Source organism: Mustela putorius, unplaced genomic scaffold (genome assembly GCF_011764305.1).
Source record: "Mustela putorius furo isolate JIRA1106 unplaced genomic scaffold, ASM1176430v1.1 tig00000743_pilon_pilon_pilon, whole genome shotgun sequence".
NCBI classification, from domain to species: domain Eukaryota; kingdom Metazoa; phylum Chordata; class Mammalia; order Carnivora; family Mustelidae; genus Mustela; species Mustela putorius.
The window spans coordinates 9,910,917-9,924,921 of record NW_025421464.1 but is presented as its reverse complement, the minus strand read 5'-3'; the positions used below and the strand labels follow the sequence as shown (position 1 = coordinate 9,924,921).

General features: G+C 43.7%; 1 protein-coding gene across 9 annotated transcripts in view; it reads left to right on the top strand.

Moving 5' to 3' along the window:
- The window catches only part of CHD6 (chromodomain helicase DNA binding protein 6), a 192,294-nt gene that overhangs the window by 109,948 nt on the left and 68,341 nt on the right, over positions 1 to 14,005 (top strand). For all 9 annotated transcript variants that reach the window (XM_045084209.1, XM_045084206.1, XM_045084207.1 and 6 more), the window contains 3 exons: positions 576 to 831; positions 1,830 to 2,040; positions 11,298 to 11,493. In XM_045084209.1, coding sequence (XP_044940144.1) covers positions 576 to 831; positions 1,830 to 2,040; positions 11,298 to 11,493 — 663 coding nt within the window. The remainder of the gene's footprint in view (positions 1 to 575; positions 832 to 1,829; positions 2,041 to 11,297; positions 11,494 to 14,005) is intronic.

Below are 14,005 nucleotides of genomic sequence, written 5' to 3'. Positions count from 1 at the left end.
GATATACAGTATTATTTACTATAGTCCGTATGTTCTGAATTACATTCCCGGGACTGACTTATTTTATAACTGAAAGTTTTCACCCCTTTTGAGCCTACCCCACACATTTTGCCTTCACACATTTCGCCTACCCCAGATTGCGTCTGCTTTTTAGTTTGTTCTCTCAGTATCTAAGTCTCCCCTTTGCAATGTGTCACTTGTCCCTCCTCACACAGCTACAGTTGTCCTCAGGTCAGTTGCTGCACCGTGCATACATGATAGAGCAAGAGGGATTTGTTTTCTCCCTCCTAGAGAGTAGGTACTGTCTTTTATACGTATCTCCCTTTATCTCTTGTAAGGTTGCCACCTGGGTTCTCAGTGACTACTTGGGAATTAAAACCAGACCCCGCCTTCTTTCCTCGAGGTCTGATTACAGACTCCCCATGTTTGGGGATTAGTCGTGATCTTTTATTCAGTCTACCACCATCGCACTGTGATTAGCTGCTCAGGAGAGTGTAGTGAAGGTTGGACTACCCCAGTAACCAGTCATTAAAATCAGGTATGGGTAGGTGAACAGCTCTCGTTTCCCCGGACAGGTGAAGAAACTGCAGTCTATCCTAAAACCCATGATGCTTCGGCGGCTGAAAGATGACGTGGAAAAGAACCTTGCCCCCAAACAAGAGACTATCATTGAAGTAGAGCTGACTAATATCCAGAAAAAATACTACCGCGCCATCTTGGAGAAGAACTTTTCCTTCCTGACCAAGGGGGCAAATCAGCACAACATGCCCAATCTCATCAACACCATGATGGAGCTGAGAAAGTGCTGCAACCATCCTTACCTGATCAACGGTGAGTCCGGGAAGCAGGCGGCCGCTCGGGCCTGCTGTGGCCTCGGCCAAAAGCCCATGATAACCACCAGTCCTGCCTGCATATTGAGTTCATTCAGTGTGAGGATGTGCGGGTTCTCACCTTCTTCCGGCGTATGAAGCTGAGTGTCAGAGAGGTGGGCGGATCTGGGTCAGCCATCTCGTAGTCAGTGCGCAGAGCTCAGCTCTCGACCAGCTCTCTGCCGTCAGAAGACGGACGGCACTCACCAGTCTGCTGCCGTTTGTTGACCTGCAGCCTGGCCCACACCGTGCCCTTCGGGACAGGGAGTTGTATTACTTAGCTGAATAAATGATCATGATGCAATCCATAGGTAAATTAACAGTTAACTGTAGTAACCAGAGAACATGGCAGAAGCTTTTTTTTTTTTTTTTAAGATTTTATTTATTTATTTGACAGATCACAAGTCGGCAGAGAGGCAGGCAGAGGGGGGGGGGGAAGCAGGCTCCCCGCCTAGCAGAGAGCCCGATGCGGGACTCGATCCTAGGACCCCGAGATCATGACCCGAGCCGAAGGCAGCGGCTTAACCCACCGAGCCACCCAGGCGCCCCCGTCAGAAGCTTTTTTGATGATAAAGCTTTCTGATAAAACTTTAACTCAGAATGGGGCTTGGATTCACTATTAGCTAGATTTTATGATGTCAACAGTATGTCTTTTTGTTGCCTTTCTGTGGAGGTTTCTTTACTTGAATGAGTCAGCTTGGTATCTCCAGTTCTTCCTCTACCTGGTAAGGTTTCCCAGGAAGGCAGAGCACTTGTGTTCTCTGCACGATGGCCCCACTCCCACCGCAGAGTCCTCTGCTGAGGGCACGGACCAGGTGTGCATACACCGTGTCGCCTCGACGGACTGTTGGTCTGGATCTAGCAGTTCACTATAATTCTTTTTTCAGGATCTGTAAAGCAGAGAGCAACTTTTACCCTCAGAGTTTGTTCAAGGAATAGTTTTGTTGCATTCCTTTTCAGGGGCAGAGGAGAAAATTCTGGAAGATTTCCGAAAAACCCACAGCCCTGATGCCCCTGACTTTCAGCTGCAGGCCATGATCCAAGCAGCAGGGAAGCTGGTGCTGATTGATAAGCTGCTCCCCAAGCTGATCGCAGGTGGTCACAAAGTCCTCATCTTCTCCCAGATGGTGCGCTGTCTCGATATCCTGGAAGATTATCTCATCCAGCGAAGGTGAGAGCTTGACTCAAAGCCATGCATCAGGTGCTGCGGGCAGTTCTCTCTTGGGTACCTTTTTGATTCATCTAAAAACTATGCTTTAACAACTAAACATTCAAACATGGAGAAGAGTTAAATCTGTGACCAAATAGGCCCAGTTTTAACTGCCTAAAGTGAATTTCTCGGGCTATGATATGGAGCCCTTGGTTTGCTTAAAAAGGAAATTCTCCATGTTTATTTGTATCCTCTTTAGTTGTAAGAAACAGAATTCAAAAGCATTAGAGAAAAGAAGGTTAAGAAAACAATGCATTTGCTTTTTTTTTTCCCTTTCTTTTTTTCCCCCTTAATAACGATGAGAGAAATACATCCTGGAAAGCATCACTGTATCAAGTTGCTAAAAAAGTGCAAGCTGATAGTTCACAAAAAGAGAATTGGGGATACTTTACGTCCCTTGTTAGCAAACCCTCCAAGGTTTATGATACACTAGCTGTGGCATTCCGATCTGTGTTCTTGTTCATATTCCTATAAATTCCGTCACTCACGCAGGTGGAAAGTGTGTGATGTTATGTTATATGGGCTGTTGGGATTCTGTGTGGGCACTACGCTTGTTACTTTATACAGTGGGCCTTATGTTTCCAGTCGCTGGGATACATCAATGATCCCAAGATAATAAAGGGATTTTTAAGAATTTATGCAATGGTAAAAGACTTTTCAAGGTCATAGGAACTGTTAGCTTAGGCATTGCTAAGTTTAAAGGAAAGCTTTGGTTTCATAAAATAATCATAGCAAATCACAGTTGTTTTAAATATTCTGATCCTTAAAAATTCTGTTTGCTGTTGTAACATGTAATTTATAGAAGGAGTGTTAAAAGAAGTGACGTTCAATTATGGGATATGCTGATATTCAATGAAACATAAATAAATTTCCAAAACCAAATTAGACAATAAAAGACTTTTTCAGAGTCCTATAGTGAAAGTCTTTGGGTAGGGAATTCTTAGACTTACATCATTTTTTTCTTTGAGGAAGGTATAATGAGTAAATCAAAACTAGTTAAAGCAGTTTCATATTTTATAAGTTCCCTACAATTAGAAACCCACATTGCCAGAACACTTGCTTCTTATAAATACATCATCTTGCCCTTCAAAATATATAGAACTACTAGTTCACAGTTTGTTTTTTTAAAGAACCCTCACCAAATGAGCTACAGTGTAATTAACAGACTTCTACTAAGTACAAATCTCAGTGTAGCTCCTTTTTATCCTATTTGTCCTTATCATCTATTGCTTATTTTGTTTTCAGATATTTTAAGTATTAAATGTCTCTTGAAAGTACAGGCGTATGTAACCTCACCACTGTCTCCAGGCTCCCACTCACACTCAGGGGTGTGAGGTGTCTTTTTCATTTTGTGCAAAGAAGCATTTAGTTTTGTTGTCCATTAGTTTATATTCTACGTTCTACCTTGTAGTTCACCTTTTTATTTAATATATCATGATCTTTTTTAACTCATTTTCTGCAACATAATTTTGATGATTCTCTGTCTCATAGGTTGTTCCCCAGTTTTTCAGGATTTTAAGGAACTCTGTGGTTATCCCTTCAGGGTCATTGTGAATGTTCCCAGTTATTTCCTTAAGATAAATTTTGATGTACAGTTTTAAAAGCACTTGATACATATTTCCAAAACACCCTCTAGAAAGATATTGCTACTTTGATGCCTTTTAGCAGTGCTTTCCCCTCCACATACTCTGATCAGTAATGTTTTTGCCACTTAATCTTAGCTCATCCTATGAGCCAAAATTATGGTTTCTTGTTTTAAGTTGTATTTCTGAGTAATAATGAAAGTAAATATTTTCCGTATATATTAGCTATTTACAGTTTTGTGTGTGTGAACTGCTTATTCATGCTGTTCCTCCATTTTCTGTTGCTCTTTGCCTTTTTAATATAAGAATAACTTGTTTACTTAAGAATATAGCATAAATACTTCCCCAGTGTGGTTTTTGACTTTTTGTTTATGGGTATGGGTTTTGTTTATCTTTTTTTTAGAAGTTTCAAGTTTTGTAATAGTCAAAACTCGCATTCTTACAACAGCTTTAAATTAACTTAAATGCTTATTTATACTTAAATTTAAAGTTAAATGCGTAAACTAATAGGCTTAAAAAGGCTTCGCCTATTCCTGAACCGCACACTCATCTAAATATTCCTAAGTATTTTCTTTACACTTTTTTTTGTGGTTTCTTCACCCTAGCTGCATCCAGCAGTGTTCTTCTGGCCTTAATATCCTCGTTAACTTTTCTCTTTTTAATTTAGTTTTTATTTCCAGCAAAGTTATACACGCACATACTTTAAAGAGCCAAACTGTTTTCTCAGACTTTTGAGAAAGCGCCTTTCTGGATAGCACCCTTCCCTCCCAGCCCCAGAAACTCTTACTTTAAATTCTTTTTATGCTGTTTCTTTGAGTACTTATAGCCATACCTAAATAATGTTAGCAGTTGTAATTTCTTGATGATTTGTAGTTTTCGGTATTACCTGTTCCCAGTGTGGGAGACGAGCACAGTCTTCTCTCCTTGCCCCCGTCACTGCCGCATGACTTGGGCAGATACTGAGCGACAGCCCAGCCGTCTAGTGTGCTGTTTATGATCTTTTTTCTACCTTTTTTTTTTTTTTAAAGATTTTTTATTTATTTATTTGACAGAGAGAAATCACAAGTAGTCGGAGAGGCAGGCAGAGAGAGAGAGGGAAGCAGGCTCCCCGCCGAGCAGAGAGCCCGATGCGGGACTCGATCCCAGGACCCTGAGATCATGACCTGAGCCAAAGGCAGCGGCTTAACCCACTGAGCCACCCAGGCGCCCCAATTTTTTCTACCTTTTTAAACTAAAAATTATCTTTTTATTTGATTGCCTGGTTTTCTTTTTCTATTTCCTTATTACAATTTCAGCTCCCAAACATACCCTGGTTGTCTCCATCTCCGCAGTGTCTGCTGAGGGCCTCCCCTCCCGCACGGGCCCTCCCCTTCCACATGCTTCCCCTTGCGCGTACCCGCTGCCACCTCCCCCTGCCTTCATCACGCTGGCAGGTGTCTTCCCTTCCCACTTGGATGAAATCTCCGTGGTAGATTCCATGGATGGCTTCAGGGAGCTTCTGAAGAAGGTAGATGATAAGGGAATGTGGACAGTCCCTGGAATGTTTTCAGGCCGCTTTCCTTGAGTAACAGTCTGGCTGGGTTTGGGAGTCTAGGCTAGGAATAATTTCCCCACAGAATTTAAAGGATTTGGCCCACTGTCATCTAGCTTCCATGGTTGCTGCTTAGAAGTTCAAAGCCCTTGTGCTTCGTGGTCTGAGCATGTGACATGTTTTTCTGTTCAGAAGCTTTGATTTTTCCTCTTTTTCCCAGTGCTGTGGAATTCTGCACGGAACTGTCCTTTGTATGGGATCCATTAAACTTGATACTGAGCAGGTCTTTCTCATCTGAAATCGGAGTTCCTTCAGTTCTGGGGAATTTGTATTTTATGTTCCATTTAAAAACTTCTTGTTCTGTTTTCTCTTTGTGGATCTCCTGTTGTTTATATGTCAGACCTTCTGGACCAGTCACCTGATTTTCTTTCCTTACCATCTCACTGTGTTTTGCTACACCTCTGGTGGAATTCTTTCTTGTACTCTGTCCTCCCTCTTTAACCGCTCAGTTTTCATTATGTAATTATATTTTCAATTTCCTAGAACATTTCTTCTCTAAATTTTCAATTTTCATAGCATTTAACTGATTGTTTCACAGATGCATTGTCTGCCTTTCTGAGATATCATTATAGAGGGTTGTTTGGTGGTGGTTGTTTTTTAGTCTTCCTACAGTGTCTGTTTTCTCCAAGTCAGATTTTTTTTTCTTTTCGTTCGTTTGCATCCCCTTCACGGTAGGACTCTAGGTTTGCGTTTTTTCTCCTTTGAGCCCTTTTAATATTACTCCACTGTGTTCTGGCCCCACGGTTTCTGACAAGAAGGTCTGCTGGCATTTATGTCCCTCTTTCTCCTGTACGTAATCTGTTGTTTTACTATGATTTTATCTTAAATCATTTGACTGTGATGTGTGGCCTTCGCCCTGTGCAGATTTCAGTGAGCTGCTTAAATTTGTACGTGTTTATGTTTCATCCAGCTCTGGAGGGCTTGGTCGGTATTCCTTCAGGTTCTTTTTCCCTTTTGCCCCATTGTTTTATTTCTTTGTGAGCCTCCAATCACCTGTATGTTTGACCTTCTCTTATGGTTCCACTTTCCATAAGCTCTGTTTTTCTATTTGTCTCAGTCTGTTTTTTCTGTCTTCCGGCACCCTGACTCTCTTCTCAAGTCATTTCTGCCCTGCTTATTACTACACCCCTTCAGTGCTTTCCGTATTTTAAAGCTTGTATTCTAGTTCTAAGCTTTCTACGTGTTTCTTACCTTCAGGTTCCTTTGCTGTGATGTCCTGTCTTTTCTTTATTACATACATTCCTTCACTGAGCGTAATTATAATAGCTGCTTTAATTATAACATTTTAGATGTGACACCTGTTGATTGTCTTTTTCCTTAATAATGGGTCACATTTCTCCTGTTTCTTCACACAATTTCATTGCATAATTTTGGGGTTTCCCTAGAACATAGTCAATATTTTGTTGTGGACGTTCAGGATTCTGTCCTGCTCCTGCAAAGAGAGTGAGTTTTATTTGGAGGCAGTTAACTAGGTGAGATTCTGCGTGCTCTTCCTGTCGGTGTCTGGTCAGCAGCAGCTCTGGCCTGAGCTGAGGCAGCCTTCAATCATGTGCGAGTGGGAGACGTCAGCCTGTCTTCGGTAGAGTCTAGAGCCACAGTTTGGGGTGTACCGTCTCTGTGTCTCTGCTTTCTGTAGATCCCTTCTCCCTGCTGGCAGTCCTGGTTGCCCCAGACTCCTTCCTCTGGTGCGTCTGGTCCAAAAGACAGCAGCTGTTTATCCGAAAGGCAGCTGCCCTGTACCTCTGCGGCCGTGACAGTGGCGTCCCCTCTGGCTGGAACTGTACGTGTCTGGTCCTCCCCAAAATCAGCTTTCTTGCCTCAACTCTCCAGTGCCCTGAGATTCGTTTTTCTCTTCATTCATGGCTTTTTTTGGTTTTTGGTTTTTGGTTTTTTGTGTTTTGTCCATTTGTGGTTGTTACTTGCTAGAGGGCTGGCATGTGAGGACCTGCCCACTCCATCCCTGAAGCAGAGCCCCTGGGACTCAGGTCAGAGGCTTCCTTCCTGTGCGTGAACACTGTCCGTGTAGCTGGACCACCCGTGTCTGTATGTCAGGACGTCTCTCCCTCTCTTCTGCATAGAGGATGGGAACTTGATTGTACTGGGAGCCGATTGTGGGGAAGCGCTGGAGAGAAATAGCTGTGGTTAGTATCTCATGGGGTAGAGCACAGTACAGGTCTTCTGTTTCTACCCTCTTCGAGGCTGGGGTGGGGGAATCTATAGGCTGGTACTTGACCTTCAGCCAGTTCCTCTGTTTCAGACTCTTTGCATCCCCATTTTCAGGATTACCTGGTACCACCAATGCCTGATCCTTTTGGATATTCTGCAGTATTGAATTAAGTTATTTCTTTCTCTCTGTCTTTCTTTTAATTTTTAAGTAGGCTTCATGCCTGGCATGGAGCCCAATACGGGGCTTGAACTCACAACCCTGAGATTAAGTCAGATGCTTAACCAACCAAGCTACCAAAGCACCCCTTGAATTAATACGTTTTTCTCACCTGAGAATCTTTAATTGGATTTCTTTGATTGCCTTTTATTTTACATTTCAGTCTGTAGTCTTTCTGCAATTTTGGCACGTGTTATATATAATGGGGATCTAATTTATTTCCAAATGTGTCTGATTTTTTATTAGATAGTACATCTTTTCCTCCATTCATATAAAACACTGTCCATGAAATATACTTATTATCTATGTTGGTGTGTGTTTAACCTTTGTCTTCTTTTGATCAGTATTTCTATTCCTTTGCTCATATTATTGAGGATAAACTTCAGAATTATTCTTTTTTAATCTCTCCCTGACTGTAGTCCCTGACTACAGAAAAAAATACGTGCGTATACACACATATGCATATTTGTATTTATACATACATATATCCATTTGTTGGGATTTTGATGGGCTTTTTCACATTTAGTAGGACATCTTTGCCAAACTGAAGAACCTCATATATTTACTGCACATACTCAGGTCTTTTACATACACTGTTGCCTCAGTAAACTCTTATGAAGTACCTGCTTGGGCCTTGAACCTTGTAGGCATTAGGGACACGGTGAGCAAGGCAGCATGGGACCTAGAGTCATGTTCCGAGTCCAGCATAGTTCTCACTCTGAGCCTAATCCTGAGTATTCTGTCTGGGTCTGGCTGTTGTGAGTGGGATTTTATTTGTTTAATTCTTTATGTTTCCCAGCTAGTTATTGCTGAGAGATGAAAAAGCTTTCATTTCCCTTCAGGCCTTCTGAGGTCAGCATTTCCTGTTGTGCCAAAAGCGCGTCACCGCCTCCCTCCCCAAAACAAAGCACACAGGTTTTCCAGACTGCCACCTGCTTCTTGTTGAAATTTGACAGTGACTGAGAATTACAGTTTGATGAGCCACATAAACTCCCTGGGACTTTGTTCAAAATGTAGTTGACGCAGAGGGTTAATTGCTGCACTGATGTGTGGTCTGGAGAATTTTTTGATGTCTGATTTCTTCATTCAGACTTACTAGCCCTCAAGATTTTCTTTGTTCTCGAGCCTTGTTGCCTCTCCAGCTGTCAGTTTGGTTTTGTTCCCGTTTAATTTCATGCCATATTCTCATACCGGGGTGAGGGCATAGCCAAGGGATTTGGCTCAGAAAGGAGGGGGTGAGGAACAGTTTAAAAGAACTCACATAATGGGATGGATTTTTAGTTTTGTGTTCTTTGAGAGCACTCCCTCAAAACTGAACAAGTAATAGAAATGAGAATTAATGCTTCAGTCATCCTGCAGTTTCTATAACTGGTGTTGTATCATAGCTGGCAAAACCCTCTAATTGTATGGGAACTTTTTCCCTGGGTTGAGCTCTAGCATCACTATTCATCGATTTCTCCTCCTCCCTAAAGCTGTGCTGATTCCCTGCCCGCCTCGAGCCGTGGGCATCCAGCTCCTGTGTGATGGCTGCTGGGTCCTCTGCGCCTTTAGCATTACTTGTTCGCACGGGTGATGGTGGGGGTGGTGGCATCTCCTGTTTAATGGAATCTCAGCCTTGTCCCCTGACTCCAAGTCCTGTGCTGCTTCCATGCCATCACCCACGTGCCCAAACTCCTGAGTGCCCAGTACAGACCTCAGTGTACTGGCTTACCAGAACCGTGTCGGTGCTTATCGTTTTTTCCAGCTTCCACTAGACTGACAGCTTCCGAAATTTACTGATGTCTCTTATTTATCTTTAGTTTTCTCTTAAGTGTTTAGGGGAGTCTTTCCATCCTCCTACATTGAAGTGTAGGGTACAATATGGAGGCCGTACAGCAGACTGGCTAAGAATGTGAACTTGAAGTCAGATGGGTCTCAGTTTAATTCACTCACCTGCTCGGTGGCTGGGCAAGTTAGTTTGCTTGTGGGGCTTTTGTTTCTGGTTTTGAGGCTTCCTCGAATGTACAGTGGCGATAACAATAAAACCAGCCTGTAGAGCCATCATGAGATGGAACTGGGATGGTGCATATCAAGCGTGTCTCACAGTGCCTGGCACAGAGCTTGACTCCGAAGAGCTTGCTGCTGATGTTACTGCTGTGGCTCTTGGTAATGCTAATGACCATTGTCTCTAACTACCCTTCTGGTTTTATGGAATCCAGACATACAGCCCTTCACTCATGTCTCCTGACCCAAGTTCATTCTAGTCTCCTTTCTAAGTCACTGCCTCCTGGTTTACGTGCTACATAGTCCCACGTTATTATGCTTCAGCTTATTGCATTAAAAAAAGAAGAAAAAGGGGAAATCTACACCTGTAATTCCAGGTGTTGATGCACTGTGGCCTTATAAAAGACAGTGTTTTCAGACTTGGTTCTTGGCTTTGCACGTGTCCCTTTTGAGCCTGAGTTGGTCTTGTTTCTCTCCATGTTATATCCTTGGATGGTTTCTTTACATGGATTTTCCTTTTTCTCGAGAAAGTCAGGATTATATTGCCATACTCTGTTTTCTAGAGCCATTCGCTCAGAGTCATCTACCCTTAGGGTGTCTGTCCTTATTCTCTTACCAGTTATTTATCTGAAGTCTTAGGAATCTGATTTCCCAAACTGGGCTGCTGGTAAGGTTTTTGTCAGGATCCATGATCTTGACTGCCGTTGGGTCCAGGACGACTTGGTCCTTTACTCACAATGTTCCTTTTAGTTCTACTTTACCAAACAGTTCCTGCTTGGTGGTCAGATTGGGCCGAGGGTAACATCCCCTTATGAATTTATTCATTGTTAGGGTAAATAAGGAAATAGATGTTAGCAGCTGTCTGCATTGCTACTCTGTTTCAATTCTGTATTAATCACATGATTCCTTGATAAAGATACCGTCTGTGTACTTCAGTTGAATGGACAGATAGTAATATGTTCCCATAGCAGTTTTAGTTTTATTCTTCATTTTACCCTGTCCCCCCATCATGCTTTTCCCCCTTGTTTCCACACAGGTATGTGCCTTCTTAATGATAGTCCGCTTCATTTCCCCATTTTATTTCCCTCTAAAAAGTCCTCAGTTGTTGTCCCCCTGCCCCCAACACAGCTCAGAAACCTTCCTGTGGTTTCTGCACATGGCAGTGTGCTGCCGGGAGAACTGATGGGCCCGAAATGACCAGCCCAGGTGCACAAGGCCTGCGTGTGGGTGCGGTCTGCTTACCGTTTTCACGGCACCCCAGAGCAGCTACACACTGACTTGAACTTCGAGTCCTTGTTTAAGAGCAGTACTTCAAGTAGATGTTTGAGGCTCTTACTTGCTTTTCCTGGTCTTATGATTAGATTCAGTACAAGTAATAACTGGGAAATACTGGAGATTAAGTTGCTCATGCTGTGGGTTCGTGGCTGTTATTTTTGGTTTGGTTTGGTTTTTTGTTTGCTTGTCTTTGGGGGGTGGGGCACGTTTTACAGTGCAGTCTTAGGCGCCTGCCCTGCTGCCCGTGTGGACGGGGGGGGGATTCCTCACAGACCGCTGTCGGTTGGTCCAGATTTAGAAGTGAGGGAGGTAAGGCTGCGGGTCAACAGCTTCCTGAGTTGTTTGCTGCTCTCCATTGAAGTATGATTAACACCTGGGCTTTCGTTCGTTTGGGTCCCCTCAGATACACCTATGAGCGAATTGATGGGCGAGTACGGGGAAACCTGCGCCAGGCAGCCATCGACCGGTTCTGTAAGCCAGACTCAGACCGCTTTGTCTTTCTTCTGTGCACCAGAGCGGGAGGCCTGGGCATCAATCTCACAGCCGCCGATACCTGCATCATATTTGATTCAGACTGGAACCCACAAAATGACTTGCAGGTAACCACTAGGATGATTGCTGTTTGCCTTAGCTGCCCCTGGGTCTGAGAACATCCCCGCGGGGCCGGCTTGCTGTAGAGCCTCTGCCCTCCTCGCACTGTGCTGTCAGCAGGACGGCAGGCTTAGGGCCTCGGGCAGGGGTCAACTGAATGAAAGTCAGTGTTGGCCTTTCCCACTGATCAGGGAGTGGCTCTTTCATTTTGCTTTAAGCCAAATAGTTTTTCACAGTGATAGCCTCCAAATATAGAATAAAACTACTGTTTATTTTTATTATCCGACATAAAAATATTAAGCCTAACTAGTTCTCTAATTCTCGATAATACAGAGTGATTCAGGCATTTTCACTGGTTGGTTTCTTAGATGGTCATATGTCCTGTGTAGTGAAGGAGACAGATAACCCAGAATTCCATTGCATGGCCCGGAAGACAGGCACCCGCCCTCTTCCATTTGCTCTCAACTCCGTGCTGCATGCCAGAGTTTATGTGTGCCCAGTCGAGAGAATTTGCTGACATGTTTTTTAGTTTTAACCAAATTAAATAATTGGTGGCTTTAAGATTATTGTAAAGATTAGAGTTAATACAGTTTTTAAAATAAGCATAAACAAGCAAGAAAATGACAGAGCTAACAGTTCTCCGGGTCAGAGTCCTCCATCTGCCCTGCTTCACAGTAATGGCATTCTGGCCACATTTGACACTATGTCAGCCAGAAAGATTCTGACTTGTCAAAAATATGATTTCTAGATTGACATCCGTTTTCATGAATGATGAACTCACCCTTAAGTATATATTGTGTCATGGGATATTTGCCAATACTAGGATTATGGGTGTGTAGTGGGGAGGGGGTGGGTAGCTCAAAACCTTTTCCATGATACAGGGGGTTGATGAAAGACGTTTAGAGGCTGCTGTGTCACAAACCTGAAGGAGATTTCCCCCCCAGGGGGCCCTGTGAGGGAGGCAAGCCAAGCAGAGGAGCTCAGCTGGGGGCGTTTGAGCTGCTGCCTGGCCCGCCACTTCACACAGTCGTTCTGCTTTGCCTTTTTCATTTAATGAGTTTCTAAATAAGATTTTATTTGAAGAAAGCAGTCTACTAGTTGAAAAAATGGCAGTAATTAAATTATTAAGTTGGTGACAGTTGGCTAAAATTCAAGGGGTAAAAATCATTTGTAAAACAAACTGTGCAGCACTGTGTTGGGTGTCCAGCTTCAGAGAAAATCAGTGGACATGACTAGTTCCCCGTCGGGCCTCTCTACTGGTGAAGGGATATTTGGGTCAAAGGTGAGTTGCTAGATATAATAAATAGCCACTTTTTAAAAGCGTAATGTACTTAACACTGGCTTAAAAATAAGCAAAAACTAACATTTGATTAGGTAACTAGCAAGAACCTAATTAGGATAGTGTTATTGACCACGTGGTGGGAAGCTATCACCTGTTGGCAAGCTGGTTTGAAGTAGTTTGATTGGAATACAGCCACACCCAAACACGTGCCCTGTCCTGTTATGGTGGCAGAGTTGACTATCACAAGAGACCATAGCCCACAACATCTAAAATATTTACTGACAGATGCTCCCTTAAGTCTTTGCCAAACCTGTGAAGCTCTGTGCTCCTTTGCCGTGCTCCCCTGACTATGAGCCTGGGTACCTGGGAGATTGATGGGATGAGATGCCGAAATGAGATGGCCCATTTGAGCCCATGATGGCAAGGCATGCCTGGAGGAATTTCCAGGGTGGAAATCGGAAGCATGTATCTGATATCTGGAGGCAGGTCATGGTCACGACAAGGACTTGGGGATCACCACGCTTCACCTGGTGAAATCCTGGACATGACCAGTTGTGATTAGGTGCCCGTGCCAAGAGATGGATCTGGCAAGGGTGAGAGTGGTGGAGCCTGGTGGGGAAGGCGAAGTCATCCGAGGTGATTGCTCTGTATGCATAGCAGCCAGAGAGGGTGGGTGGGGCTCTCCGGAATCGGGGTCTGGGGAGAAGGAAGAAGCTTTGTAAAAGCTGTTTTTAATGTCCACTGCTGGGGAGCTGGCACAAGATGAATAAAAGGAATAGCAGCAAAGTCGGACGGAAATTGGACTGTGTGAAGCGTTTAGTCTGCGGAGTCAGTTTCTCGAACTTGCCGTAATGCTCAGCTTTGGTGGAGGAACAAAGACCACCACCACCCTGGGCCATCCAGGGTGGGAACTTGAACCAGAAATGTGGCAGAAGGTAAATGAGTGAGGGTGGCAGTGGCAGTCCTGGGTCCAAGCTAGAGGGAAAATTCCTCAACTCGTGGCCCCCAGACTCTCCACTGAGTCTTCTAGATCTCCTGCCTTTTGCTCTATTGTTATTGTTGTTGTTTTTATGTAAAGGTTTTATAGCTTAGAGGGAACTGTCCCCGTTTTTTTGAAATGTCAGCCAGACTGGGTAGAAATGAAAGAATTGGGAAGAGTAATGTTAGGGCAAGGAAGTCAGATCAGTGCAGTGTTAATGGGGAGTGGGATTTGTGGGCTGTGAAGAGGACATGATAGA